Source organism: Haplochromis burtoni, unplaced genomic scaffold, assembly GCF_018398535.1.
Source record: "Haplochromis burtoni strain Fernald_Lab_line unplaced genomic scaffold, NCSU_Asbu1 Contig_36, whole genome shotgun sequence".
Taxonomy (NCBI): Eukaryota; Metazoa; Chordata; class Actinopteri; order Cichliformes; family Cichlidae; genus Haplochromis; species Haplochromis burtoni.
In genome coordinates, this window is record NW_024582397.1 from 1,654,370 (window position 1) to 1,669,947 (window position 15,578).

Below are 15,578 nucleotides of genomic sequence, written 5' to 3' on the forward strand. Positions count from 1 at the left end.
CGCTGAAGGAAGGAGCGCTTTCGCAGATCATTCATCCCAACAGCAGTTAGACTCTATAACTCCTCAATCACGATGTCATAAGTCACTGAACATCCACGGTCACCACTTCATGCATAATGGACCTTCCATGACCTTCCAAGCTATATAGTTTATGTCTTCCATATTTCCAACTATATCCATAATCACATACTGTGTATGCTACCATTGTATATAGTGTATTATCTTACTTTTTTTCATTGATTGTACTTATTTGTATTTTTGTATTTCCTTCATATATCTGTACCTGAGCTGAGGTGACGCAAAAATTTCCCATTGTGGGATCAATAAAGTCTTATCTTATCTTTAGTGATTATGCAAACGTACTGTTTATAAGGTTGGAGAAGCCTGCATTTAGCTGAGACTAAAGAAGTCACTTAATTGAATAATGAAATGTTTCTACGTCCAGATGCACAGAATCAACTTTTAGGGATTTTCTTACCTGGATGATTGAGCGTGCATCAAGACGTTAAAGAATTTAAATGTATCTTTCATTACTAGAAATTCTTAGTTTTAACTTTCGACCGGAAGTTCAACTTAAGGTCGGGACATTATGACGAAGCACGGCCGGAAGTAGCCATCAATGTAGCGTAACTTTGAGGACGTAACGAGTACTTTGCCACTATTACAGTAATTAATATTTCTTCAGAAATTGGAATAAGTATAGGTAGTCAAGCGCATAATTTTGTGACGTATTTCCGGCAATTTCACACGGTACTTAAGCGTGCCTAGTGCGGAATCATCATCATGTTTGACTTAATTAACCGCATTATGTTTGGCAGGTATCTGAAACGCTCTCTTAAGAGAGAAAATATACGTAGTATTATTACTAGAATGTTTCTAGTGTAAATTCCGTATACTGAAAACTATACTAAACTATACCATCAGCCGCTGAGTGACCAACTAGAACTCAAACTCCCACCAGCCATTGCGAACTGTCTACAGTAGGAACCATCTGCTGTCTGCTCCATAAACACAAGACATCGAGCTGACTGCAGCTAAATCAAACTTATTAAAAACATTTTTTAGACTTTGAACCTGATGTTTCCCGCCCATCTCCGGACAGCCTCAAGTCTGATGCTAAATTTAGGACACGAGCTGCACAGCAACACCTCTCTGGATCTGCTGACAGGGTAGTCTCACTTCCTTTCTTTATCGGGACAAGTCTTCCTCAATTATCCCACTGCAGACACAGACACACAGCTCATGGAACCCCGTTAATCATGCGCTGAAGACCAGTTTGTTGTGCGCTGAGTGTGACAGTTACAGCAATGAGGACTGGAGAGAAGGTTTTGGACAGAGCCGCAGCTACCTGCATCCTAACGTTGTGTTTTGTCTGTTTACACGTGACCGCTCTCAAAACGCAACTTTTTACCAGGCTGGGTGGGCTGCCTTACTCCACTGAGCCTCCAGTCAGCTATAAAACATTTTACTTTGATCAGAAGGTGAGTTTAAATTGATCAAAATGTACCTTTTGTCTTATTTTATACCTATTTGTACAATTTTACACTGTTGTGTTCCTCTTTCACTTCTTTATCTTTCACTTCCCCATGAAATACACAAATTGTGCCTTATTGGGAGTGGATTTAATGGTGCAAAAGAGAAATGATCCCACTGCTTTGTAGATAAAGCAAAGTTTTCTAAAAACAAACAAACAAACAAACAACCTCATCAAATGATGCTTACTCTCATTGACCACCTTTTTATGCCACTACAGTATGTTACTTGATTGTTTAGTGTGCAAATAATCGTACCACTTGCTCTTTCTAAAATTCCCACTGCACTTAATTCTATAAGGTCCATGTGTTGTGTTTGCAGACAATAGGTGTTTTCATCTGGCTTCCTGTAGTGAAGGGAAAACCAAATCACAATTGGCTCTGTTCCTGCCAGCAGATCTGTAACTATCCTTCCTGGCTCCCTGCCTAAAGAGGTCTCTAGGGCTCAGTGAATGTGAAACATTTTACCTCAGGGGGGGTTGAAAGATCTTCACTCAGCTTTTTACTTTATAGAGATTAAGGTTACATGTAGCAGGTATGCAGTGCTACACAACAATCATCAGGTTGCTTGTCTCACTCTCCTGCCCTTGTAGTCAGGCTATGGAAGCTAAACCTCTGAATAGTATTGGACAATTTGGTGCTCTGATTAGTCAGAATCATTATGACTTGTTCGCTATTGACCATAAAACAAATACTTTGATACACTGATTATTAGATGCTACACAAACGTAATACAAATTATAATTGTTTCAAATGTGCTTACCCCTATTTAATGAGGTTATATTTACAATAGCATGACAGTTAGTTAAACCCATTCCAAAACCCATATAAGAAAGTTACCGTACAATACTGATAAAAGTTTTGAGTGTTGTGGCAATTTTTAAATACGTAAGAAAAAATGGCCATGGCTAGGCTCTCAGATGTGACTGTTTGCTTTATAATATAGTAAATTAAATCCTCTTTTTATGAATTGTTAAAAACATAGGAAAGTAGTGATGTCACTTTATTCTTTAGGGAATTGTTACAGTGAACATTAGTCTGGGTATTTTTAATATTTAATAAAACAATGAACCAACCAGTTAGTCAAGAACATGATCTACATGTAGACTAAGAAGAAAATTTGTAGATGTATTAATAAGTAGTAGGTACACACTGAAAATAATGTGTCTGTGCTAAAGAGTGTTTGGGTTAGAGGACAATGCTCCACACCTGGTCCCACCCACAGCATCCTGTGTAATCAGCCGAGCTGACAAGAAGATAAGGGCCATTTCCTCCTTTCTGACACCCACTGTCCCGTCTGATGTGGGTTATTTAGCCAAGCAACAAGAGATTGTATGCTTCTTCTGGACAAATAGGAGAAATGAAATCCGTTTACTGTAAACCACTTTTTAGTACTAGCAGCTAGTCTCTTTTAGCACAAAACAAACATCAAGAAACAAGAAACAAGCCATGCTGATTTTTATTCCCTTTTCTTTGAAACTTGATGTGAAGAGAGCACCAGCATTCATCATCAGGAAATCCTCTGGACTGCAGTCTGCCGTTAGACAATGAATGGAAATGTCCTTTAGCATCCTTTTAATGAACCTTAGCGGAGCTTGTTCTTAAGTTGTTTCCCTCATGTCTCCATTTGCCGGATAACAGATGCAGCCTCCTGTCTTGTGAAGTTGTTAACATAGCGATCTCATAGATGTGCGGCACATGGTTTGAATTTTAATTAAAAAAAACAAGTTGCTGCTTGGTCGCACCACATGGTGGCACTACTTACCAGGGTGGGGTTCTCTTATGAAACCAGTCTCATAGGTTTTGTGATGTGCATACTGAGTGGGTGCAATTGATACAGTACTCACCAGGGGTTCTTTTGGTCTTAATATATACAGCCACTTTAGTTTTGCCATTTAGAGAGCAGTTCTTTATGGGGGGTTTTTCTGCATTACAAGAGATTGACATGTAACTTTTATAAAAGAAAAGCAGGAATAAATGAAAACTCACAAGGTAACTCAAATGCTTTTACCAAAAAAGTCTAACATTACACTTCAGTTGCACAATACTACTGACTACTACCTTCCTGCCAAGCTGCTGAACTTTTCCTTTAAACTAACTGTCTCATGATCCCCTCACACTTAAAGCACTGCCAAGTGTGAAGGAGTCGTGGGTTGAATGAACACATTGTGGCCCCAGAATCTTTTTGCTGTCATTGGCTCATAAAATTGCTGCCTCCTTTGTATCCAACGAGGAGGGAACAGAGCGAGAACGAGGGGAAAAACAAAACCGAAACATTTTGTATGTAAGAATGGGGGGCTGTTTAAAGGGTTGGACGACTCAGTAGCCTCATGGGGCCGTCTTTTCTGTGAAGTTGTTGGTTTCTTTCTGCCTTTGTTTAATAAAGAATACAGGAAATATGGTTGAAAGGAGAAGATATCCCAGAATCCCTGAGGTTTTATGAAAGGATATTTCAGAGCTCATCTTAAGTGGAACTAATGCAGCATCGCTTAAAGTGGCTCCAGCATTTCTAAATACAAATTGGGGCTAATTACCCCAGAATCCAACCTCAGAGCTGTCATTTCCAAACATCATAGCTGGCACACAGCCAGGTATCCAGTGATTACACCTACCCCAAAGCAGGCTCTGCTCACTGGACTGCATCCCCATCATTTTAGTCTGATGACAAGTGTGACCAATCCCCCAAAGGTTTTCTTTTGCCAGTTTGTGGATCAAATTACCAATTTAAAACCACTTTGAATGCTAATCACTATTTTCATATTTTCCTAGTTTCCATCTATACCTCATGGTGCTCTTTTCAAGATGCTTCTCGCACAGTTGCCAAGTACAGATGCTTGTGATTATCTTATTTGTGATTGTGATTATTTTATTTGCTTTCTTTTTAAAATTGTCACAGATTGACCATTTTGGATTCCTTGAGGATGGCACCTTCAAACAGAGATACCTTCTGTCTGACAAATACTGGCAGCAGCCTGGAGGACCTATTTTGTTCTATACTGGAAATGAAGGCGACATAACCTGGTTCTGCAACAACACTGTAAATATCCAGGTGTTCTCTAGTGTATTTGCGTTGCGCATAATCCTCAGTCTAATTCAGCACCTGTTGTTTTCTCTTTAGGGCTTCATGTGGGAAATTGCGGAGGAGTTAGGTGCCATGCTGGTTTTTGCAGAACATCGTTACTATGGAGAGTCCCTGCCATTTGGACAAGACTCTTACAGTGTAAGCGAATCTGCAGAGTCACGCGCGCACTAAGTCTAATTAAAATCTGATTAAATATGTAAGGTTGCATAATTTTTCTCCTTTCAGGGCTCTAAGCCAATAATTTCAATACAGCATTAACAAGAATTGAAGTAGATAATTCTGCAGTCACAAACACATTTTTTTCTAAAAACTGGGGTATGAGCTGAAACAAATTCTCATATCCAGTGCTGGCACTTCATTTTGAACATTACTTCAGTTGTTATTTGTTTGCATTTGCAGGACAGCAAACATCTCAACTACCTGACCTCAGAGCAAGCCCTAGCAGATTTTGCAGTACTAATTCAGAACCTTAAGGGTACTCTACCTGGTGCTCAGCACAGCCCCGTCATCGCTGTTGGAGGATCCTATGGAGGAATGCTCTCTGCCTGGTTCAGGATGAAATACCCCCATGTAGTTGTTGGGTAAGATGTTATTTCTGTTATTAGGAAACATTAAATAAAAATTTGATTCAGTACCCAATACATCATATGAATGTTAACTGTGGCGTTGTTTCAACCTATCAGAGGAAGGTAAAGGGAGAATTCTTTAGACAGAGTGCATGTTCAATGGGTTTTGCCTTCATCTCCCAAATGTCTAACACCAGATGTTTATTTGAGCTAGCATGATTAATCTGTGCAGTCTGCTGTGTGTAAGACATTAGGCAGCAGAGCCTGACTTATCATTCTTTTGACTTCTTTACCTTTTTGTAATTGCCATTTTTCCCCAGCAAACATATTCACAAATACAGTGAAGACTGAATATTAAGGATGAGTGTGAATATGCAGTTTGGGTCATTTGGAAGAAGAAAAAAAAAAAAGATTTTGCTTCCTCTTCTATTTCAGAGCGCTGGCATCCTCTGCACCAATATGGCAGTTCCCTGGTATGGTGCCATGTGGAGACTTTTACAAAACAGTAACACAAGACTTTGCCAAAAGTGGCATTAACTGCGATGCAAACATCAGAAAGTCGTGGAAGGCTGTAAATAATGTTTCTTCCTCAGGTAAGTTGCTGTCAGAAATATCCAAACATCCATTTTCTTCAACCCAGTTAAGGGTCGTGGGTGTGCTAGAGCCTTTTCCAGCTGTCATAGGGTCAGAGGTTTGGCTACACCCTGGACATGTCACTACTCTGTCGTAGGGCTGTCACAGAGAGAGATGGCTATTTGCACACCTACAGTACTCACACCTACAATCAATTTAGAATCACCAGTTAACCCCATGCATGTTTCTGGACTGGGGGAGAAAGCTGGAATATATAGAAAGAACCCAGGCACCACACAAGAAGACCTAGCCTGGATTTGAACCAAAACCTTCTTGCTGTGACGCGACGGTGTTAACCGCAACCCCACAATGTCAACACTGAAACCCTGTTCCTGCGCTTATCCAGCCATATATGATTTAATATATTAAATTGGTATGTTACATTTTTTGATGAATGGATTTTAGTGGTCAGATAGTTTATTGACGAGACTTTCCAAAGGAGAAAACATGAAGGTTAATAAGCAGGCACTGGTTCTCATCTACTATTCTTTTGTGGAAGGGGCTTCTAACTTCCTGCATGCTTGGTATGGTTCACTGTTGTTAGATTTTGTTGTTAGTGTTTCTAGCTCAAGGCTAAATCAATTATGATAGTGGAAGCATGAAAGTGTTCAGATAGCCTGTTATTTGTCATTTTCATCTGAAATGGATTTTGGAGAAAATATTCTGAATAAATGTTTTTTTGTTCAGTGATTCAGAAACAGCAGACAGATGGATGATGGTTGGTCTATTGTGTGAATTTTGGCTGCCGTTTTTTTTTTTTTTTTTTTTTTTTCTTATATCAGTCCCCAAGCAAATGTCTCACTGACTGAAAACACTTTGAGTTCCACCGAAAATGATTTTTTAAGTGGTTACGTTTACCTCACAGCTATGAATGCAGTGCTGTGAAAAAGTATGTACCCCCTTCCTGATTTCGCTCTCTCTAAGTTAGGTTTAATATTTGCCCCCTAAATCTAATAACTGGTTGTGTCACCATTGGCAGCAAGGACTACAATCACACTTTTGTGATAACTTACAGGAGGAATTTTGGTCCACTCTTCTGTGAAGAATTGTTTTAATTCAGCAAAACTGGAGGATTTTTAAAGTCACGCCAAAGCATCTCAATTGGATTTTGACTGGCCCTTCAGAGGTGGACTCACTGGTGTAATTTGGACTATTGTCCTGCTCCATAACCTGAGTGTGCTTGAGCTTCAGGGCGTGAACCAATGGCTGCACATTCTCCTTTAGGATTTTCTGGTAGAAAGCGAAATTCATAGTTCATCTGGCAGGACTTGGTGAGGCTAGTGAAATTGAACAGCGTGCCAGAAAATGTAATTAATGACAGTTATTTTGTGATTTTACATAAGGCCTGGTAGGTTTATAGCTTCATAGCTGTTCATAGCTTTTTATTCCCTTAAGAAATTAAATCATCACTTAAAAATTAAATGTATTATTTACTAAGGTTATCTTTGTCTAGTATTTGTTTGATGACCTGAAACATTTATTGTAACAAATACACGAAGACCTAAGAAATCAGGAAGGGGACGTGGCAGCACCACAGACCACGCCCCACCACAGGGGGCAAATACTTCTTCACAGTACGGTATAATAATGAGGCTTTTTGTGCCTATTTTAAATAATATTTGACTACATGAGTCTCCAATCTGTCAAGTAAACCAAGATTTGACTTTAAACTGATGAATATTTTCTTAGATATTTTGTCCCATTTTAGTATACGCCAGTGTCGTTAATGCAGTAGTGAAATGAACAGTATCATTCACATTAGAAGAGTTATTGAGCTAATGCCGTAATTGTCTGTGAAGGTTCTCAGTCAGAGTTATTGAGATTTTTTTCTCTGTTTACTCAAGCGTCCAGTCTTCAGTGGCTGTCAGAAGAATTCAGTTTGTGTGCCCCTCTTAAAAACAAAAATGATGTCCTCACCTTCAAGAGTTGGCTTCAAGAGACCTGGGTGAATCTGGCAATGGTGGACTACCCTTATGAAGCTAATTTCCTCCAGCCGCTGCCTCGCTGGCCCATCCAGGTAAAAGCACCCTCCTGTAAAACACTCTGAGATCCAAATTAGTATTCTAGTTATCACTATTTAAATTTGTCGCAAAATTAAATAAAGGCTTTGGTTAAGCTCTATATTATCTATCCCTTTATATGACAAATGTTTTTTACTTTATTGCACCTTTGAATTGTGTTTGTCTTTGGTTAAGCGCCTAATTTAGCCCAACAGCCTGCCCTTAATTGAAATGAATGTGCGATTCAGCCGATTGTGATACAAGTGTTTGTTGTGGTCTTCCAGGCTTTTGTTTACAACAGCTGTCAAGTAACTTCATTAATATTCATAAGGATCTTGTTTCTTTTAGATTTAAAGTATTCTTTAGATGAGCAGCTACAAGTAAGCCGCTATTCTTTTCTTCTGTCGCACCAATAGTGCTTTCATTTGCACACTCCGTCAGATCTCTGAGGTGTTCCTGTTAGGACGCTCACATGGCACTACAGAAAGAGGTCATTTGCCCAGTGCAGCTCGTGAGGCCATTGAACAAAAGTTCACTGGTCCCCTTTAAATGGGGTTGTAAAAAATACTTAACAAGACTCTTGATGGCGAAGAATAATTGCTTTAACAGTAAGAAAAATGCATCGTATTTATTTATTTATTTAATCGCGCGGTGTTGTTGACATGACAAAAAATGCCATTTGTTTTAATGTAAAAGAGCTTGTGACATTACAGCGGCTGTTTTCCCGAGGCTGATTGACTTGAGTGAAGTGTATTCTACCAGTCACCTTGGCACGTCACGTGTATAAACCAAGCTCCACTGCTGACCCCCGACTCTGTGTTTGCGGCGGTTCATACCCTTGGGAGTGGTCCGCGCATACTTCTCTTGTGGGGCCTTTTTTCGTTATTTACCATTTGGCCAATGAATAGATTGTGAAGCATCATTGTAGGTGAAATAAACACTAAATGGCCATTTGGAGTTGTTTTGGCTCTTTGCCTTTAATGTATGCGACCCCTATGGGTGGTTTAAGCGGTTTAGGCAGTGGGTGCAAAGAGGAGCTTTTTTAATGACAAAGCTAATGTGATTATCTGAGTGAGTGTGAGAACGGGGTATTGAGGGCTTAGAGGAGGGAAATCTGTTGGCAGAGATGAATGTATAAGCCTAATCCTATCTGAAAAGTAAGGAGAAGATGCTTTAGAGCTATTGCAGTGTTTTTTTTTTTTTTTCACAATATAAATCTTTGGTTGGACATGTCTGTGGCCCTCCTCATCCATCGACCACCAACTCCTCCCCAGCCTGCAGACAAAGGCCTTAGTAACAGACTCCACACTAGTGCAGCTCCCCTCCAACCTCCAACCAAGAAAGCCCACTTTCTCTGCTGCACAAAGAGTCCAGAACAACAGCCAACTCTACTGCTGCAACCATAACAACACAAAGTGCGATCAGACAAGAGCTAAAGCTAAAATATTGATCATTCACGCTATTAATTCTGAAAGCCAACCTATGGTCACACCAAAAATAGTTTAGGACAGCAAAACCTTTACATTTTAAGTTCTTGAGATCATTGGCTTTAAGTAAATGGATTTTTTCCCCACTAGTGCCAAGATTAGAACAATAAATTCAAGTTCATTCTGGGGAATTTCATATGCAAATCAGGCGCCACCACTTTTTATGTGGAAAAACACTTTATGGGCTACAAGAAAGCAATCTTTAGTCCTGTAAACAACTTGGATGTGCTGATGGGGGTTTTTTGGGGGGGGTTTTAAGAAGCTTTTATGGTGTAATGTAATTAATTGTGTTCTTGTTTGGCTTTTTTAACATGTTTTAAGGTGGTGTGCAAGTACCTCAGCTTCGATTCTACTGTGTCTGACTACCAGCTGCTGCAAGGTGTCGCCCAAGCAGCAAAGGTTTACTATAACTACACCGGAAGCTCTCCCTGTCTAAACACATCACAGACAGCAACCAGCAGCCTTGGCTACCTCGGCTGGTTTTACCAGGTGCATAAAACAGCGCGGGGTTCAGTCATGTCATGCTGAATAAATCGGTGCACAGAGGTGTGAGTGGGCAGCTTTTCCTGTCACAATGAATATGTATTCAATCCCTTGTCCCCAGGCCTGCACGGAGATGGTGATGCCCATGTGCACAGATGGCGTGCAGGACATGTTTGAACCAGAGGAGTGGAACTTCCAGGCCTTCTCTGATGAGTGCAAAGCCATGTTTGGTATCAGGCCACGGGCTGACTGGGCAGGCACTGTCTACGGGGGGAAAGAGATCTCCTCTCACAGCAACATCATCTTCAGGTAAACATTGCTTTTAAAATACCAGATTTAGGGATTTCTTGAGATTTCGAGATTTGTCTAGGGATGCAAAAGTAAGTTAAGTGCAGATTCTGACTGCCTTGTATTGCAGGTAAGTCCACATGTGGGTAGCCACGCAGGGAAGACACATGTTAAACCTAAATGGTAGGGGTGCAACGATACTCGTATCGATATTGAACCGTTCGATACAGTGCTTTCGGTTCGGTACGCATATGTATCGAACAATACAAAATTTGTAATTTATTTTATCAACTTTCTGTCTGTTGAGCGCTGTCTGTGTTGAGTGCTCAGTGGATCTGCGCTCGACAGTGCAGCCTAGGCGGAGTAGTCGAACGCAGATCCACTGAGCGCTCAACACAGACAGCATCGTCAGAAGGAAGAGCGCAGGGCAAGCTAGCGAGACAGAAGTTAAGCTCTCCTTGCAACATGGCAAATTGAACCTCTCCCACCCTCATTCAGATCTGGCGTTTGGAATTATTTTGGTTTTCATGTGACGTATGACCCTGAAGGTAAGCGCGTCATGGACTAAAGTAAAACAGTATGTTGGATGTGCCACGCAATGCTCAATTACATGGGTGGGAACTAGTGTGTTAGCGGAGATTTGCCGTGTTGTGGCGTTAACGTCATTTCAACGAGATTAACGCTGACAGCACTAGTGGGAACACAACGAATATGACTGCACATTTACACCGACATCATCCTAGTGCAAAGACAAGTGGAAGCAGACAAAAACAACAAGCATGCATGCTACAAACTTTACCCGAGTCATTTAGACAGCCGTTAGCACATGATTCTCCTTATGGGGACCTGATATGTTTAATATTGTGGCGAGCTCAGACAAGGAGGAGACGGAGGTGTCGTTTGGTCTTGCTTCCCGTGAGCTAGCCAGGGAGCACAGCCGTTTATTGACATCTGCAGAAGAACACTGCCGCTAGCTAACTGCTCAGCGCGCAACCGCACAGCAACAACAACACACAGGGCGCCCTCTGACCCCGGAAGGACACACCGTCGCAGCGAGAAGGCGTCACCCGTCACTATGGCAACATAAACAAAACATAACTGTACAAACAGAACCCCGAACAGCCCTGACCCGCTACATAGCCCCCACCTAAGGGGTCAGTCGTCCCCGACGACCCCATTACCCCACACAAAGTCCTGCAAATGTCCAGGTGCCTTCTTTTGGCGCACCGGCCGGTCACGACCGGCGGGGGAAAAGTCACTCGGGTCAGAACATGGGGTGCCACCATCATCCCACTTCTGACACCAATGTGGCGAGCTCAGACAACGAGGAGACGGAGGTGTCGTTTGGTCTTGCTTCCCGTGAGCTAGCCAGGGAGCACAGCCGTTTATTGACATCTGCAGAAGAACACTGCCGCTAGCTAACTGCTCAGCGCGGCAACCGCACAGCAACAACAACAACAACACACAGGGCGCCCTCTGACCCCGGAAGGACACACCGTCGCAGCGAGAGGGCGTCACCCGTCACTATGGCAACATAAACAAAACATAACTGTACAAACAGAACCCCAAACAGCCCTGACCCGCTACAATATGCTGCTGAGAATATAGCCCAGAAGAAGCGTATAGTATAGCTTTTATTTTGGAAAGAGCCATTTCTCTGTAATAAACTCTCTTTTCCAAAGATGAGTGATTCCTCAATCAGATACAGGTGTTACCGCGCCAGATCCGCGGCCCCGAACCGTAGTAAGGAAACCTCTGGCAGTTACTTGAAGGTTCCGTAACTGACTCGTAGCCGGCAACAGCTTACTATACAGGTCAACTCCGCTAGCAAAAAGATCGAAGGAGGCGTAGGAAACTGCTTCACCGAACTTTATTTCTTCTCTAAGGCACGAACACCGCGTACAGTGGGCTGAAACAGTTTACTCACAGCGAGCATCGCCGACACAACTCTGGCTGTCGAGGGAGTTATTATATTCCTTTTATTTATTTTCTTTTCGTCTCTTCTGTAGCTAACCGTTACTTTTTCCCCTTCTCCGCTCTCTCTCTTCACACACACACCAGGCAGTCCCGCTACACACATCCCGAATACATTTCCCATCAGGCTTCATCCTTAAAGGGCCATGCCTGTAACACAGGGCTTGCAAAATCGCTAGCCCGACGTCCCGGGGCTAGCGATTTTTCCAGTCGGGCTACCAAAATCTATCTCTGCCCTGCCCGTCGGGCTATTGTAGGAAGGAAAAATATATGTCAATGCTTTTGCATTCTTTCGGAAATGTAGCTGGGTAATTATGTCATTGGCATCGGTGAGCCACTGTCAATATGTGACATATTGAAATCGCGTTTGAATTTGCGCTTGTTTTTTGCTTTCACTTTGCAAATGTCCAGGTGCCTTCTTTTGGCGCACCGGCCGGTCACGACCGGCGGGGGGAAAGTCACTCGGGTCAGAACATGGGGTGCCACCATCATCCCACTTCTGACACCAATGTGGCGAGCTCAGACAAGGAGGAGACGGAGGTGTCGTTTGGTCTTGCTTCCCGTGAGCTAGCCAGGGAGCACAGCCGTTTATTGACATCTGCAGAAGAACACTGCCGCTAGCTAACTGCTCAGCGCGGCAACCGCACAGCAACAACAACAACAACACACAGGGCGCCCTCTGACCCCGGAAGGACACACCGTCGCAGCGAGAGGGCGTCACTCGTCACTATGGCAACATAAACAAAACATAACTGTACAAACAGAACCCCGAACAGCCCTGACCCGCTACAATATGCTGCTGAGAATATAGCCCAGAAGAAGCGTATAGTATAGCTTTTATTTTGGAAAGAGCCATTTCTCTGTAATAAACTCTCTTTTCCAAAGATGAGTGATTCCTCAATCAGATTATTTTTTTTAATTACTTTTGTTTCAGCAACATTAAATTTAAAAACTGTACTTTTGAGTTAAAATATATATTTATAATTTTAATAAATGACAAATTAAAAAGGCATGAACATTTTTTTGTATCGAAAAAATATCGAACCATGACACCAAAGTATCGAACCGAACCGAACCGTGAATTTTGTGTATCGTTGCACCCCTACTAAATGGCTCTGAAAAAAAATATATATGTCAGTCTTTAATCCCAGCACTGACAGATAAGAGTGCCACTGGTTCAGTCACTTCAAAGTATTCTTGTGCATTCACAGAATTATCAGATATTAGAGTACAAAGACACTTTAATGTGTCCATGGCAGAAAATTCCTGGCTTAACTATTTCTAGCTATCAACATTGTTTCTGCTTTCACATTTCAGTAATGGAGGACTCGATCCATGGTCATCTGGTGGAGTGACTTCCAACATCTCACATTCTCTGGTTTCCATTATGATTCCCGATGGAGCCCACCACTTAGACCTCCGCTACAGCAATGACCTTGATCCACCTTCAGTCCGTGCTGCCCGGGCGTTAGAGGTGAAGTATTTTCAGGAGTGGATCAAGAAGGCTAAAAAGGCACATAGAGCTGCACCAACCGGCTAGTCTCCAAAAGCAGCACAGTTCTGCCCAACGAGGATATTCATGATGTCCAAGATTTAGCTTTAAATTGTGCGACACGTTTTTGATTGTTTTGTGGGGTATTTTCTCGGTGCTTTATCTATCACGATGCCAAAGTTTGTTTTTTCTCTGACCAATTTAGAAACACTCCGCTTCTTTGGGTCAAACATTAAAATCTGAAGGGCTTGATGACAAAATGTACTGATGTTGCTGCAAAAACAATTGACCTGTTTGTCATGTACAAACTGTTGAAAATAAAGCTGCAGGGTAAATACATTTTGGTTCTTTATTTCTGCAATCGCATTAACATCCTAATCATCAGAAAGCTGCATCATTCTCATTTTGTCTTTCATGTAAAGTTTTCTAAAAATAATTTCCTCTTTTGGAATTTATTGCAAGTTTATTGCAAATTTAGAGTTTCTGTTTTTTTGTTTTTTTTTGTCACGCTTGTCAGTTAGCCATGGTTATTATTCAGGCATCTCTTAAAGTTATTGTAATATGCAGATTAAAAAGTCTCAGAGGAAAATTTTGGCACCAAATACAAAGGCAATGCATTTTTGAAGGCTTTCACTGCACTTGGTGTAATATGAAGCTTAATCTGTTTGCTGTTCACAGGAGGACACTGCCTTCCATGCATTTTATCATTTTCTCAATACGCTTGAATTCCCAAATAACACTGCTTCTAATGAAACCGATTAAAAAGCTCCAGGTTTACTGTCGTCTAAGCCTTCATATTATGTTTTGAGCACTTACAGATGTGCTGTTGCCGAGCACACCCTTTGTCATATTTTAGATAGACTGGGGACTTTAACTTTCATTTCCAGCTCTCAAGAACAATTGCACGTGCTTGAGATTTAATAAAAACCCAATCGGAGGAGGCCAATAAAGTGAGTGGTGGGAGATTATTGCAGTTTTGCCTGCTGACCTTACCCCTGCAGACCAACCTGTGGGATTCCCCTCGACACGCATTAATTCACTGGCTGCCATTAAAGCACTAAATTGTGGCACCAAGGCAGCCTGTAGACTCTGGTTTGTCCCCCCTGCAAGTAATATTATTAATACAATTCCTGTGGTGCCAGAGTAGTTAAGAAAGGTTGATGGAAGGTTAAGAGTGAGGCGGTGAGTAGTTGCAGGAATCAGTTGGGATCCCAAGAAGCTTTCTGTAGTTCTGTGAACTGGCTTTTTACTTTCTTCTTTTTTTAAAATGTCAAGATAAAAGACTCAAATGTCATGAAAGAACTAAGACTAAACTCCACCGCTGCTAATGAAAACATGTCATCCTGCTTTGTAATTTTCTTTGAACTACTCTCTCCAATACTTTTTTTTAAACCTCTTCTTTTAAAGCAGAAGCCCCTGACATGACATGACCTTGTGATGCAGATGGGAAACATGTCCTGGACTGGTATGTGGGTTGATTTTCAACCAGGAGACACAAAGCCTGACTTTTCAGTGTTTTGTCACAGGCTTGACTGAATTTCAGACGCCTCGGTAGAAAGAAACATGGCTAAACATGGGGGAGGATGGGGTCTCAGCCACTAAATGCTCTCCTTAAACCTTTCTCAGGACTTTGAGGGGTCATTAATTTTGCCAGCATTTTCTACGTCTCTGACACTGGCCATCAATCAGAGCTGTTTTAAGTATTCAGTCAACCCCAAATTCTGACTATGTCCCTGCTCAGACAGGGACCACACACCAGTAGGAAGAGATTAAGCCTGTGCATGTCACATCACGTTGTAGTGAGCACCTCACTCCCTTGGGGTTGGGTGCTGCTGAATAAGTAAATTCCCAGAAGCCCAGAGGGTGTGGTGGTAATATTTAACAATATCTCAGCAATACGGAACAACTTGTGTGTTTTAGGAAATTTATCTTCCTCCCGTATTAAAGTTCAGTGGTTTAATAATTTGTCTCTAAATCTTGGTATATTAAAGGACACACACACACACACACACACACACACACACACACACACACACACACA

The 15,578-nt window shown here is 41.7% G+C and overlaps 1 protein-coding gene across 1 annotated transcript; it reads left to right on the forward strand.

Annotated features, from left to right (window-relative positions):
- The first annotated feature begins 963 nt into the window (after nucleotides 1-963).
- LOC102291630 (prolylcarboxypeptidase (angiotensinase C)) lies at nucleotides 964-13,876 on the forward strand. Its single transcript, XM_014334926.2, has 9 exons — nucleotides 964-1,481; nucleotides 4,429-4,569; nucleotides 4,651-4,752; nucleotides 5,014-5,195; nucleotides 5,616-5,773; nucleotides 7,658-7,830; nucleotides 9,622-9,789; nucleotides 9,905-10,092; nucleotides 13,363-13,876. The coding sequence occupies exons 1-9, from the start codon at nucleotides 1,308-1,310 to the stop codon at nucleotides 13,583-13,585; spliced, it is 1,509 nt and encodes a 502-aa protein (XP_014190412.1). The 5' UTR covers nucleotides 964-1,307; the 3' UTR covers nucleotides 13,586-13,876.
- The last annotated feature ends 1,702 nt before the right edge of the window (nucleotides 13,877-15,578 follow it).

What these genes read in the sequence shown, in the direction of transcription:
- LOC102291630 (XM_014334926.2), top strand. Translation starts at nt 1,308, where the DNA reads ATGAGGACTGGAGAGAAGGTTTTGGACAGAGCCGCAGCTACCTGCATC. An exon ending in TACCCCCATGTAGTTGTTGG is followed by an intron (nt 5,196 to 5,615) that starts GTAAGATGTTAT and finishes CTTCTATTTCAG; the next exon opens with AGCGCTGGCATCCTCTGCAC. An exon ending in TGCCTCGCTGGCCCATCCAG is followed by an intron (nt 7,831 to 9,621) that starts GTAAAAGCACCC and finishes ACATGTTTTAAG; the next exon opens with GTGGTGTGCAAGTACCTCAG.